This window comes from Phyllostomus discolor, chromosome 6 (assembly GCF_004126475.2).
Source record: "Phyllostomus discolor isolate MPI-MPIP mPhyDis1 chromosome 6, mPhyDis1.pri.v3, whole genome shotgun sequence".
Classification (NCBI taxonomy): domain Eukaryota; kingdom Metazoa; phylum Chordata; class Mammalia; order Chiroptera; family Phyllostomidae; genus Phyllostomus; species Phyllostomus discolor.
Window position 1 is genome coordinate 134715643 of NC_040908.2, and position 13655 is coordinate 134729297.

Below are 13655 nucleotides of genomic sequence, written 5' to 3' on the forward strand. Positions count from 1 at the left end.
GGCTGTAGCTCAGTATCAGCCTTTTAACAAGTGTCTCCTCACAGGGGAAAGTCTAACTGGCCATTTTAAGATCCAAGCACAACTGTGTGACTCTGAGGCAGCCCTCCTAATCAGCTGCCCTGCCCGCATCCCAGGGGCCTTAGACTCTGAGCAGGTCCTGGGAGGAGGGAACAGGCTCAAAACCTCCCTTCTCTTGAGCAGAAGCCAGATGCTGCTCCAGCCCAGGCCACCCCCTCCCTCCCACGCCACGCACCTCACAGAGCCCCAGGCGGTCGTGATTGCTTTTGATGACCCTTCAGATCCCAGCCAAAGCCCCAGACCCACAGCCATTGTCAGCACATTTCACCCATTCATGCACAAGCTCTCAGGCCTGATTCCGAGCCAACAGAATCGCTCTTAGGTTTCCAATCACAGTATGAAAGGATTAGGCAGTTGACATCTCAGTGGTGAAAAATTAATTTAATGATTCACAAGGAAAAAGCACATTTTTACACGCTCACATGTGCCCCGGGTAGAGAGAGAAGCCCTCGTTTAAAGCCAGCCTGATTGTTTCCACAAACAGAAGAGGTCGCTAGGCTCTGCGGTGTGCCCTGGGGAAGAACCACGCCAATCCACCGTCATTAAGCAACACGTTTATTGGCGCTGATACAGAGACTCACAGCAAGTCTTTCCTTTTTTTAAGAGAAAAATTACAAGGTATCCAAGTTACGACTTTTAGTTAACCTTTCTACATTTGAGTCATCCGGTTGTAAAAGGTCAGTGTCACACCACATGGCATTTGCTGATAAAGTTTAAAAGTTACTGGCTTTGCAGCTTTTCAGGATGTGAGTGTCCTGGGCCTTGGCCCTCGGGTGTCCGAGCTAATGGCTGCAGAGAGGCCCTCTGAAGACAGAAACGTAATGTCTTGCTGTCTGTTCAAGTTATTAAATACTAAAAACACAAAAGGTTTTCTGTAAGGAATTCTGCGATGGAACTGAAGGAATTAAAACCAAACCACGTTAGACTTGATAGAATTTATTCAAATGTACAACCTCTGAAGGCCGTGTCCACTGTCCAGATGTGAGACATGGACTTCAAGAAGTTCCTCGTGCCCAGACCTCTGCCAGTGACCGCGGCCCTCAGGCAGCGGGTCGGCTCAGTCTCGCGGGGCAGCTTGGGGTGAGTGAGTTACAAGTGAGTAGGCCTGTGTGAAGTGGGCAGCGGAAAGGGGAGCCACACATGGGAGTGCTCACTAGGCTACGAGACGAGAGCTGCTATGATAAGCCTGGTAACAAAGAGCACAGGCCAGTTAGAGAATGATCAATGCAAATTAGAAGCTTCTGTAAACACAATCAGGCAAGATTAGAGAGGCCATGAGCGGTAACACTAAAAGCAAAAGAGCTTGTGCAATGAATTAGGGAAAGAGCAGCCGGGCTAGAGGTCTTGGGGAAAGTCATATGGGATATATCCAAAAGGGACCTAAGGCGACTGTGGGTGGGGCGCAGTGCCTGGGAGCACCACCAGGGGGCAGCACAAATTCCCGGGCTTTCCTGGGGCACCATGAGGCCAGTGAGCACCACTCGCGATGGGAAACCACAGCCCTGAGTTGGGGAGCATGACCCTGTGCTCAGTTGCCCCATGGGGCATCTGCTTGGAAGTTTGGGAGGCTGGTGGGCTTGTGCACCTCCTCATCAAATCACATCACCATCTTCCTCCTCCATCCTTGAATCCTCGAACCCTGTACATATTCCCAAGTCCTGGACTCAGCTGAGGGACTCCGAATGTCTACTAAGGCCTCTTTGAAGCTCGGCTCAGAGAACTGACTGGACACTTCCTCAGGCTCCTAGACTCCTGCAGTGACATCCTCACTCCAGCTCTGCCTCCCAGTCACCCTCTGGCCTGGGCACCCATGAGGTGTGCTCTGGACCATCCAGGTCAACAGCCCACTCTCTCTCAGGGCTGTGATGAGCCTGTGTTTGGGGGACGCGGGGAAGCTCTGCTCCCTGTCCCAGCCCCACCTGCCTGGACCCTCCTAACATACTGAGCCGAGATCTCCGGGGAGCGGGTGGCTGAGGTAGCGAGACGAGGGCAGGCTCATCCTGTCTCCTTGGCTCAGCGTCCTCTTGCGCTCCCGGACCAGGGCCTTCTGGTGCCGCTTCATGCGCTCCAGCTGCTCCTCCGCACTCATCTTGCTTCGCTGGTGGTCCCCTGAGTACAGGCGCTCCAAGGCACTCTTGGGTCTCTGAGGAGGAAGCGGGTGAGAGACGGAGCAGCTGGGCTGGGAGCAGAGGGCAGCCATGCTGCCGGCTTCATTCCTGTTCTTTGTCGGCCTCTCTCACACACGCACACACACACACACACACACACACACTATCCAGTTGGACTCTTCTCGGCCACAGAGAACCACTTCCTCTACGCTAACTACAGACATGACACCCCCGGCCCTCACGGGCTCCCTGGGCAGCACCCCATTCTGCAGATGGAGACACTGATCCCCTAGCCTGTCCAGTCAGGCACACACGCAGCACGTGGTGCAGTCCGAACTCAGGGTGCAGACTTCCTGGGCTCCCTCCTCTGAGCCCGACAGGCTGGAGAGAAAGGCGGGAAGGGACGCTCCTCAGGAAATGGAAAGGGCAGCGTGATGCCCCCTTGGTGGGGAGGGGGGAAGACATCGCTGAGCACACGGTGACAGGAACGCTGAGCTCGGGAGGGGCTGCGAGCACCTCAGAGACCATCCCCGGGGCTCACAGGATCGCCAGTCACCATGCATCTTGGAGCCCGTCCCTCTGTGCGTGAGGGAGCACCGAGCTCCTCGACCACTTCTCAAGGCCACTCACAGGGAAGGTCATCTTGCTGCTTTCGGCATTCAGACCCCTCCGGAGGGTGACATAGGGAGCAATGGTGGACGACTGCTGGAGCCTTGATGTGGACCCCGAGAGCCCTGAGTGAGGAAAGAGAAATGCAGGGCCCTGTGTGGTGACTGGCACAGGCCACCAGGCCCCCCCAGTCACCTCCCCCTGCCGTGAAGGGACCACAGGGGCTCAGCCTGCAATCCACTCTTCTTCCTCCCTGGGGCCTGGAAGAGCAAGGCCCCAGGTAGAAGATGAGGGGCCAGCCCAGTGAAGCCCTCTCCCCCATCGGGGACGGTGTCCCTAAAGACCTGTGGACTCCCCTAGTCTTCCCTCATGAGCCGAAGGCCGGGGCTGCTGGGCAGACGGACAGGATGGGGTGGTGCGAGCAGCCGTCAACCCTGTCTCCTGATGGACTCTCGGGCATCCTGCATGGCCCCCTGGAGAGCCTGCCTGTGTGGAGGCTCCTGAAATGCCCCAGGCTGAATCAGCAACCCCGAGATTCCTCAGTATATTCACTGGTTACTGACCAGAGTGTGAACATACCTGTCTAACCAGAGTGCAAATTCAACAATGCCTGGTTGACTGACGGGAGACATGAGTGAAACGAAGAGAAAGAAGAAGGCACCGTTTAGTGAGCACTTACTAGGGCAGGCACTGTCTCCCTGGCCCTACAAAGTAAGCATTACTTGACCATTGTAGAGGTGCGTAACCTAAGAGGTTAAGAGATTTGTCCGTGGTCACATGGTAGGAGCATCGGTGACCATGTGCTTCCCATGTCTGGGTCCTGTGGCTTTGAGGAGTCACCTCACCGTGGCTGGCTGATGCCACAGACTACGCTTTCTCCACGGGCAGCTGTTCTTATCAGAGGTGGTCCTTGACATCTGGGAAAGGGCATCTGCTGACTGAGGACACCACGAGCATTTAGCACATGGGCAAGAGAATGATGAGTGTCCTACAATGTCCAGAGAATCCCAAGCAACAAAGAACTGCCACCAGTACTGCCAATGATAAGCACCTCCAGGCCGTAATAAATGAAGGGGACAGGGCCTTCTTGCACTGTGCCAAGAGCTACTGTGGCCCCAGAGCCACACCCTGTGGGGACATGCTCAGGCCCCAGCAAACCTAGACAGTGGTGAGCTGGGAGTCACACAACTCCACATGTGCTGGAACCACGGCTGTGTGGCCACCTGGCCCAGGTGGGGACACACTTGACCGTCTATCTCCAGCAGCAGACAGGAGAAACAAATGAGGGAGCAGGACATTGCAGGAGGCCTCCCTTGATAGAGCTCTCTGAGGGGGGTCTGGCTATGGGAAAAATGGGGGACCATGAGCCTAAGGGCCTAAGTCTGTTCCCATCCCTGTCTTGAAGGGAGAAGGGAGGGCAGAGAGAAGGCCCAATTGAAGACAGAAGTGTGCTGCTGCTTCTTTTTTTTAGATTTTATTTTTTTTTAGAGAGGAAGGGAAGGAGAAAGAGAGGGAGAGAAACATCAATGTGTGGTTGCCTCTCACACACCCCCAAACCGGGGACCTGGCTGGCAACCCAGGCATGAGCCCTGACTGGGAATTGAACCTGCCACCCTCTGGTTCAGAGGCCAGTGCTCAGTCCACTGAGCCACACCAGCCAGGGAGAAGTGTGCTTCTTTAAAGAAAGGACTCATCGAGTCTTAGAGTGACACAGAAGAGGAAAGAGTCCCCTAAAGGCCCCAGACGGCCATGCGGATGCTGGCGCCCAACACCCCAGCTGGCAGCTCTGGGGCTGGAACACTGGGACTGGATTCTGGCTCCATCAGTCATTAGCTAATTAAGAAGTTCCTTAATTTCTCTGAGTTTTCTTATCTCTGAAACAGAGATAATAGTACTTCCCTCATAGGATTATTATGAATATTAACTAAGTGATTATACAGTGCTTAATGTGACAGTGCCCAGCTTTATAGTAACTGCTGTTACCATTACTTCCAGGAGCAGCTGTAAGGAGGAGAAAGAGAACCAGGATCTGGGCCAGAGAAAGGAGGGGCGGGCCCTCCCTGGAGCCCTTGACAGCTGCTGCCTACAGCCCAAAGCTCAGGCGGAAGGGTGCAAGGTGCCGAGTGAGGGTTGGGGAGCACTGGTTGGTGGTACTGGGGGGTCCCCAGAAAGCATCCACGGAGAGTGCTGCCTTACCTCTGCCTGGCAGCGTCTGGTACCTGCTGTCAGAGCCCACAAGTCCCAGGGAGGGCTGGGCCACGTCCCCGCTGAAAGTCGTCAGCTCGGGCTCACTAACGTAGGACCGGAGCTCCACCTGTGGGCACAGTCTGGGCTGTCACACCTGCCCAGCCCCCTGCCGCCATCCCGCAGTCCCTCTCCCCACTCACGGGGGTGACCCGGGGTCCTCCCTGCTCACCCTCGAGTCCCCGTTCACACACTGCCCCTGCTCCCGGTCCCGCTTCCTCTCGTCCGACTGCCGCTTGAGGCCCCTCACTGAGGTGTGCCGGATGACGGTGGCCTCCCTGGGCAGAGGCGGCACGGCCGGGGGCTGGTCCTCAGGGCTGTAGAGCTCAGGGAGTGGCGGCCTCGGGGGCGCCTGGTCCTCCTGTTCAGAAAAAGGAGCGGAACCAGTGCCCAGTGAGAGGGAGTGGGAGGAAGGGTGCCGAGGGCCCCACCGCCCTGGTGGCCCAAAGCACCAGAACAGGCCACCTGGGGCCTACAGAGCACGACCACTTCCGCCCTAGGATGCCAACGCTTCCCCTGGCTGAGCTGTGAAGAAGGTGCTACCTCGGCTCCAAATCCATTCTTTTTTTGGAGTCACACATTTTCCATCTTTCAAGGTGTTGCCTATACGCACTGTGTCCCCAGACCCAGGACTCAGGTCTCCTGGCTCCCTGCTCTCACTCCGCTTGCTTGGACTGCACCTCTCTTGGAGCAGGCCGGCAGCTCTGCACCCACTGGCACTGAGTCTGTGACCGTGTCCCCAGTCCCCGCCCCCACGTCCGCCCCACTCCACAGTGCTCAGACTGTGCCACCCACTATCCCTGCAGGTCTCAGATGGCTCATAAGCTGAGCAAGGACATTCTACCTTCTGCCCCCTCCATCAGAAATGTGAACAGTTACAAAATATCTTCTCCTTGCTGACCAGGGGGCTGAACAAGGCGGTCAGGATGGGTGACTCACTGCCTGCCCCACAGCCCACCCCCTGAGGATGATGGATGCCACTATTTCCCTCACAACCCCCTCCACCCCCAACCCCTGCCAGTCCACAACACGCTCCGAGGGCTGTGGTCTCTCTGCAGATCAGCAGCCCTGCTCCCAGCGGCCACAGACGCCTACTCCTGGGACAAATGACCATTGAGACTCCTTCCTCCCAGACTCCCTCTTTCTTAGTCTCATTTTGCTTTGTTGTTCAGATTTTGCCAGTTCAGGAAAGGGTGCTGTGAGCTCGCCTGGCAAGGGTTTATCAGCATCCTTCTTCTGCAACACATCCCATCACTGTGTGAGAGTCATCCCCCCAGGCTCCCTGGGCAGCAGCGTCCCCAGCCCTGACAAGGTCTCAGAACCACCAATTTCTAAAAAGCGCCCCAGAAAGATAAACACAAAGCATCGATTGCCCTTGATGGAAGGCAACAGAATGTCTGGAGGCAGAGGGTGAAAGAGAGACATCTTATTATGTTTTAAAGTCTCTTTTGATTTTGTGCCCTTTGAGAGTATTATCTAATAAAAAAAAAAGTGAATGACATTAAATTCAAGAAACTAAGCCAAATGAAAATGAAAGAACTATAGCTACATGCACCAATGTGGATGAATCTCACAAGCATAAATTGTTGAAGGTATAAAAGAATAAACACAGTGTTGAATATAGACAAAAATTAAAGTACTTAGATACTCAAACTTAGGTAGCAACACTTAAAAAAGAAAAGGCAAGGAAGTTACCCAAAGGCAACACAGCAGGCACCGCTAGCAGAGAGAGCCTTGCATTGGGAAGGGACCCACAGGCCCGAGGGCCTCTGGTTGCTGCAAAGCTCTGTTTCTTGATCTGAGTGTTGGTGTAACATGTGTGGTCTCCTTATTATTATTTGTTAAATTATACAATCATATTCTATGTCAATTTTAGGACATAATTACTTCACAAATATAAAGTAAGCAAACAGTAATGACAATGGTAAAACTGGTGAATACACATGCATTACTAGAGGAGGGGAAAGGAGACCCTCACCACTGCCATGACCCTGGTGCTGACCCCACTTGAAGAGCCCCGCCCCTGAGCCCCAGAGGGCCCAGCTGTGAAGAGCCGCCTCTGTGATGTCTATTCAAGGCTGCGTGTTGTGCACGGGGGGCTGCTCGGAGAGGGGACAGGCCTCGTCCGGGGATCCAGAGAGCAGAAGGGCTGGAGCTCGGGGGTGGGGCTCCGGGGCAGCACTAGTCCCCTCTGCAGCCTGTCCCGGCCGGCAGGCAGCCTGCCTCCTGTCGGCAGCCGTCTTCCCCAGTTGTTCCTGTTTGTTTCGCTATTTCTACCCTGTTTTGTGGCTGGTGCCCTGTGCCTCTTAGGTCTGGGGTTAGGCAGGAGATCTCAAGGTGAAGAAATTCACAATGACCCTGGGTCCTGGCACCTGTGTTCTAGCTCTGGGCCCTGGGCCATGGCCAGAAGTGGGGAGGTGGTAAGGACCAGGGTATGGGAACCTGTGTGTTTAAGCCACTGCTGTGACCCAACCTCACCAGACGTCCAGGGTACTCATGGTGCCCAGGCAAAGCTCCCCCATGCAAAATCCTGGAGGTCCCCCTTCCCAGGTGCCTTCCGCTGTAGCTTCTCAGTCACTCGGACCGGACCCCTTGTGTGCTCCAACTGGCGCTGGCCGGGCCCTGGAGACATGAGCTAGCGTGGTACCTGACCACACCTTCTGTTTCCTTAAAGTGCCCTGTTGTCCCAAACTCTGCCAAGGGCTTGGCCCCTTCTCATGCCAGGCAAACCAAGGCACTGGCCCAGGCAACCCCAAGGACCACAAACCTAGCCTGGGGACCTGGGACGGACGTTCAGTAAGATGACAGACGGCACAGAGAATGGTCAGGAGACGTGGACTGAATCTACTGACATGGAGACCTCAAGCAAATGTTAACACCTTTGGGCCTCAGCTCCCTTGTGTGTGAAATGGGGATTCCAGCTTTCCTGTCTGTGCTCCAGGAGGTTATTTCAAGGATCAGGTGTACCCAGCAGAGTGCTGGCCTGTAGGTGAAGGTAAGGATACTCTTCTGCTGAGGTGAGCCCACTGCCTGCAGGTGTGTGTAACTGCAGGTTTGCAAGGAGCGGCCACACACCTCTCTGCACGGTACAGACGAACGGTCCCACCCACCCACCCACCCACCCACCGCGGTCACTTCCTCTGCTGGGCCCCACCGCAACACGGGAGGGCTGGGCTCGGTTATCTGGAAGGGCCCTTCCAATTCTGGGAGTCTGAGGTCTGGTGGCAGGCCTCCACTCCTTAAGGTCTCGTGGCTCAGCACTCTGCCTGGTTCTGTCTCCCCATGGTTCCCTAGAAGCTTCTCCCCCGAGAGGAGCTGACCCGAAGACAGAGAGGGACAATCATCTGCCAGAGAGGAAAAGGCGGCACTCAGCTCCCGGCCGTCACACTTACAACTTTGGGCTTCGTCTTGGTTGGTGACTGAAGAGGAGACGTCACCTTCCTCAGCTGGGGTGGGTGAGGTCGGTACGGCACGTAGGTTTGCAGCTGGGGGAAGAGTCGAACCTCCAGAGGGGTCCGCACAGGGCTGGTGGGTGGGCTGGGCTGCGGGGGTGGCTTGCTCTCCAAAGTCGAGAGCGAAGGCACAGGCGGGTGAGGAAACAAAGGCACCGTTTTTCTCTCTGAGGGGCGTGGAGGGAAACCAAGGACGGGATGGAATAAAGGGCCATTTCCGGGGAGGAATGACCTATACCACGAGGGCCTGACGCCCCCCCCCAGGGTTATGCCCCCCCACCACGTGCTGCCTCGAGGAAGATGCCACTCACCCGGATTCTTGACCGAGTCCACCAGGATTCTGAAGTTCTCTTTATTCGCACTCAGGCCTGCAATGACGTCTTCAATCCTCCAGAGGTCCTTCTGTATCTGCGACTTCTCCTAAGGAAGACCAGGCGGTGGTTCATTTCCTTCTTAGCTCCTTATGAGAGGGTTCTTCCCGGGGCTCGCGCTGTTGTGTCAGACAGGGCCCCTCACCCTGGGGAAGCAGCACGTCCTTGGGAAACCCCACCAGGGCTACAGCCAAGCCTGCTTCACAGCTTTGCACGGAAGCACGGACTTGGAAGATGCCCCAGGCCCAGGAGAGGGATTTCTGAGCAGCCCCCACCAGCCCGCCTTGCCTAGTTCCACCTCAGTTAACAACAGACTGCCTCAAACACTGTGTGATTCCCCTCCATGCGGCGTCTACAGGAGTGGCATTCGGAGAGAGAGGAGAGGTGGTGGCCAGGGGCTGGGGGGCGGGGAGGAAGGGGGTTGTTGTTTCGTGGGCACAGAACTCCAATCCTGCAGGATAAAACAGTTTGTGGAGACGAGTGCACAGCAATGGGAAGACATTTAACGCTACCACTGTACACTTGCAAACGGTTAGGGTGGTAAGTTTTATGCTATGTATATTTTACCGCAATTTTAGAAGATAGACTGTCGTAGGCAGCCGTGGCATAAGGGAAGAGAAGGCAAGGACTAGAGGTTACGCCTTCCCTAGAATATAAAGAGCATCTTTCAAAATCCTGGGATTTGAAGTTCAGTTCAGAGTACAGTGGGCCATGGAAACTGTTTGGTAATAAAAAGGAATGAAGTACTGATACACGGTATTCCATGGATGAGCCTTGGAAACACTGTGCTAAGTGAAGAAGCCAGACGCAAAAGGCCACACAGTGTGTGATTCCATGTACATGAAACGTCCAGAACAGGTAAATCCATAAGGACAGAAAGTAGGTCAGTGGTTGGCTAGAGCAGGAGTGGGGAGCTGACGGATGGGGGAGGGGGGAGGGGAGGTTTGTGAACAGGTACAAGGTTTCTTCGGGGAGAACTGCACACGGTAACAGGGATTAGAGGGTAAAGCTGCTATTTTACAAGAGGTCTGGGGAAGAGCCAGGCTATACACACACACACTCTGACAATCACACCTGAAACTGGCCGGGAAGAGGCCTCAGAAAGACATAAGCAGGGTCTGTCGTGATTAAGGGGTCACAGGCATCTTTTAATAGAGTTGTTTAAACATCAAATGGAGTATTCTTCCAATGTTTAAATTACCATGGGGGAAGACAGAAGGTGTCACATCTGCATCTCCTCTCAAGGCACTGGCCACCCTCAGACAGGACAGGCCTCACGTGCTTAGGGACCTGTCCGAGTCTGCAACTGGACTGTGTGCTCTGACAGCGCCCCCCCCCCCCCACGCAGGGGCAGGCTCTCAGCAGATACTCAGTACATGTCTGTTGAATGAGTAAAGGACCAATCACTTAAAAGCCCCCGATCAAATACTGTCCAACAGCCGTGATGTCCGAGGCCTCCCTCCTAATGGGGCTCCCGCTCTCAATCTCCCCCCATGGTTAAAACACCAACTCACATCCTCAGGGCTGAGGGGCAAATAACGGACTTAATGCTCAGCTCCTCACAAAAGCACAGCTGTCCCAGAACAGACGTGTGTTTGAGTCCAGAGAGTGTATGCAGGCTAACAGCATTAACTCTGGAGCTGGGGTTCCCAAGCAGCATCCTGGGAGCGGGTGAAGGAGGAGCGTGGCGTTAAAACCAGCTCTCCCTCTCCCTCGGCAGCCCGCTCACACACTTCCGCCAGCCAGTTCCCAAGCCTGCCCTGATGCTGTCTTCCCGCCACCCCATGTGTAAGAAAAGGGTGATGGGATTTCAGAACTTAATGACAAGGTGAAGGAAGCTTTCGGGGAGCAAGTGGTGGGGTTCCCTTCTTATATCCCCACCCCGGGCTGGGTAGGAAGGCTCCTGGGTACTACATTCAGCAAAGGCTTGAACTCATTGTCCCGAAGTAGGGACACCTACAGGTAACCTCACCTGTCACCACCCCTCACAGTCACCTGGATGTTCTTTTATCCTCTGGCTTCCCTGCCCAGGTGGCCATGAAAATCTTCATAAATAAAGCCACTCATGTAATGAAAAGGCGATGAATTTTCTCACAGCCACGCCTGGCTACTGAGAGGGGGCTAATGAGTTTCCAGGCCCCCTACAGAGAAAGGGGGTAGGAGCTGCAAGCGTGAGTCATTCAGGACTCTAACAGCTCACCCAGCCTGGAGTCACACCAAAGAAGTCAGCCCGGAGCCTGTGAGAAGAAGGGCTCTGTGGGCTATCCCAGGCCGTGGTGGCATTCAGGGAAAGTGTCAGCACTGCCACCAAACGAGGTGCCAATCAAGCAGCAGGGCCTGGGCTTCCAACTGGCCTGTGCTCTACTGACTTACTAGGGAGTCCATGAAAAGACCTGTACATTAAACCCATTTGCTTTTTGGGGGGGAAAACAGTCTCTGGGCCTGCTGTATGTCAAACCACCTGAAATAAGTAAGGCACAGTAGAAATACAAAGGGCCAGTAATCACATGAAAAGGTGTTCAACCCACTAGTAATTAAATAAATGCAAATTAAAACAAGATGTCCTTTCCCAGCAGGCAGACTGGCAAAAATGAAAGACTGATAACGTCACGTGCTGGTGAGGACGTGGGCAGGCAGGCAGGTCCGGTGCTCCCATTCCCTGGGGGATGTGGGGGGGGGGGCCCAAGCGCAGCCCGTCAGACAGGGATTGGGCAGAGCCCCCCCACCACGGAAGAGGTGCCTCCATTGCAGCCCACCAGGTCCACTCCAGGCGCCTATCTTGGACAAATGCTCATAGCTGAGCTGGAAAAGGTGGTTACGCAGATGCTCACTGAGGCACCTTTCATAAGAGCAAAACGCACTGCAAGTGACAGTATGTGTCCATCAGAAGACATCCACACCACAGGGTTCTATGCAGCAGGTAAGAACTAATTTAATTTCATTTACTCAGACTGGCCATTTTCTGCCTTTTCCATTTCATGGCACACATAAAAACTGATTACTAAAATTCTGTGGCACACGAAAATAGATGTTTTTCACTGATTTGACAAAAATAAAAACAGGTATAATTTTGATTCATTCACACCAGATGGCTATTGCTGTGTTGGCTGTTGTCATTTTTTTTATTTGACGATCTAAGGGAAAGAGATCAGTGGTCCTGATTAAACAGTACTGCGTGTTTTAAAAATTCTGGCAGCACACTGGTTGGAAACTGCTGACTCAGACCAACGATGTCCGGTACAACTTTCTGGGGTTACTGGAGTCTCCCCCCACCTGTACTGTCCCATATGGTAACCTCCGGCCACATGTGGGTCCTGAGCAGCTGAAATGATTCTAGTGTGATTGAGGAACACATTGTTAATGCTGGTTAACTTTAATTAATTTGAGTTTAAATTTAAATACCAACTATATTGGGCAGCATAAACTTAGGAGTATTTTTTCAAGAAAGATTTCCACAACATAAGGTTATAACAAAAAAGTGAGTCACTGAACAAAGTATAAGAAAGATTCCTCTGTAAATACACCTGGCTCCCACCCCAAATAAGCTCTGTACTTCCATGTATGTGCACGTACTTGGAAATGCAAAGAAGGTGCTTAGGGTGGGGGTGACGCTGCAAACAGACAGCCCCCATTACACTGGGGAGGGCGGCAGTCCGGGGCAGAAAGGGGAAGGAGGGAAAGGAAGCTTCTGTTTATTTATTTTTTTTTTGCTTCTCGTCGTTTGGCCCTTTCAAAGAGATGCATTCGTGTGTTATTTGTAGAATCATAGAAACATAAGAAATAAACAGCTAAAAAAAAAACTACTGCTAAAATTAATCTGGCTCACTGAAGTCCAAGAAGATGCATATAACAGGACAGGACAGTGTGAGAAACTAGTAATGAGAAATAGTCATTTGAAGGACTTGGTCGATATTCACCTACTACTTCAAGCCACTATGCTAAGTGCTGTGGATACAAAAAGAGAACAGGGAAATGCTAGTCAGCTTGGACGAAGGGAAGCTACCGGGAAAAACAGCCAGTGGCAGCGGGAGGCAGACGAGTCCTGGGAGCCGAACAGGCCGGCCCGAGCCACAGGCCCGAGTCCCCACACGGCCGTGGACCGGCTCTCGGGACCAGCTCTGAATGCTGACAGGGGGGAAAGCAGGGCCTGGGAGAAGCCTCCCAGTCCTGAATTTCCATCACTTGTTGGGGTGAGGCTGACATCAGCAGAGTCGACATGTTCATTAGCTCACTGGAACGAGGAGCCTTGGCTGCAAGGTCACCCTCTAACAAGCCGTGCCCCAGAGCTGGCCCAGAGGAGCATCTCCCTAGGAGGAGCCTCAGCGAAGGCTCACTGAACTCAAACAAGGCGAGTGCATGTTAGGGCCCCGGAAGGGGAGCTAGAGATCTGAGGTTGGGTTTGAAAGCAGGTGATTTTCCATTTTGAAAACGTTGAGGGTGGGGCTGGAGCCTGGCTGGGCACCATGGTGAGCGGACACCGGGCACCTGGAGGACCCAACTGGGGGAAGAAAAACCACGCAGAGCCTGTCCTCCCGCACCTGAGGGGCAGAGGCGACTGTCAGAAGGGCGGCCCGGTTTCTGAGGACAGCGGAAGCAGGGCTCTAAGGCTGCCTTTCCCCAGCAGGGCAGGGGCCACAGCGATGGGTATCTCCTAGCCCGGCTTCCAGAAATGCTAATGACTGCCCGGAGACCAGAGGCACCTCCTGCAGGCACACTGCCTCCTCAGGTGAAGGCTGGATACCATCTATCTTCAGGAAGCGAGGAAGGAGGGGCTTCCTGCTGTTGTTTGAGTG

At 54.1% G+C, this 13655-nt stretch overlaps 1 protein-coding gene across 12 annotated transcripts in view; it reads right to left on the reverse strand.

Moving 5' to 3' along the window:
* Positions 1–13655, reverse strand: part of PLEKHA7 (pleckstrin homology domain containing A7) — a 202431-nt gene that overhangs the window by 9461 nt on the left and 179315 nt on the right. For 9 of the 12 annotated variants that reach the window (XR_004903933.1, XM_036029093.1, XM_036029098.1 and 6 more), the window contains 6 exons: positions 8803–8911; positions 8432–8658; positions 5212–5400; positions 4992–5109; positions 2817–2920; positions 2021–2221 (listed from right to left, as the gene is read on the reverse strand). Coding sequence is in view for 11 of the 12 variants with exons in the window: in XM_036029093.1 (XP_035884986.1) it covers positions 2021–2221; positions 2817–2920; positions 4992–5109; positions 5212–5400; positions 8432–8658; positions 8803–8911 (948 nt within the window). In the remaining variant the exon portion in view is untranslated. Of the gene's footprint in view, positions 1–617; positions 2222–2747; positions 2921–4465; positions 4864–4991; positions 5110–5211; positions 5401–8431; positions 8659–8802; positions 8912–13655 lie in introns of those variants that run through there. The other 3 variants (XM_036029097.1, XM_036029096.1, XM_036029099.1) reach the window with 3 other exon arrangements.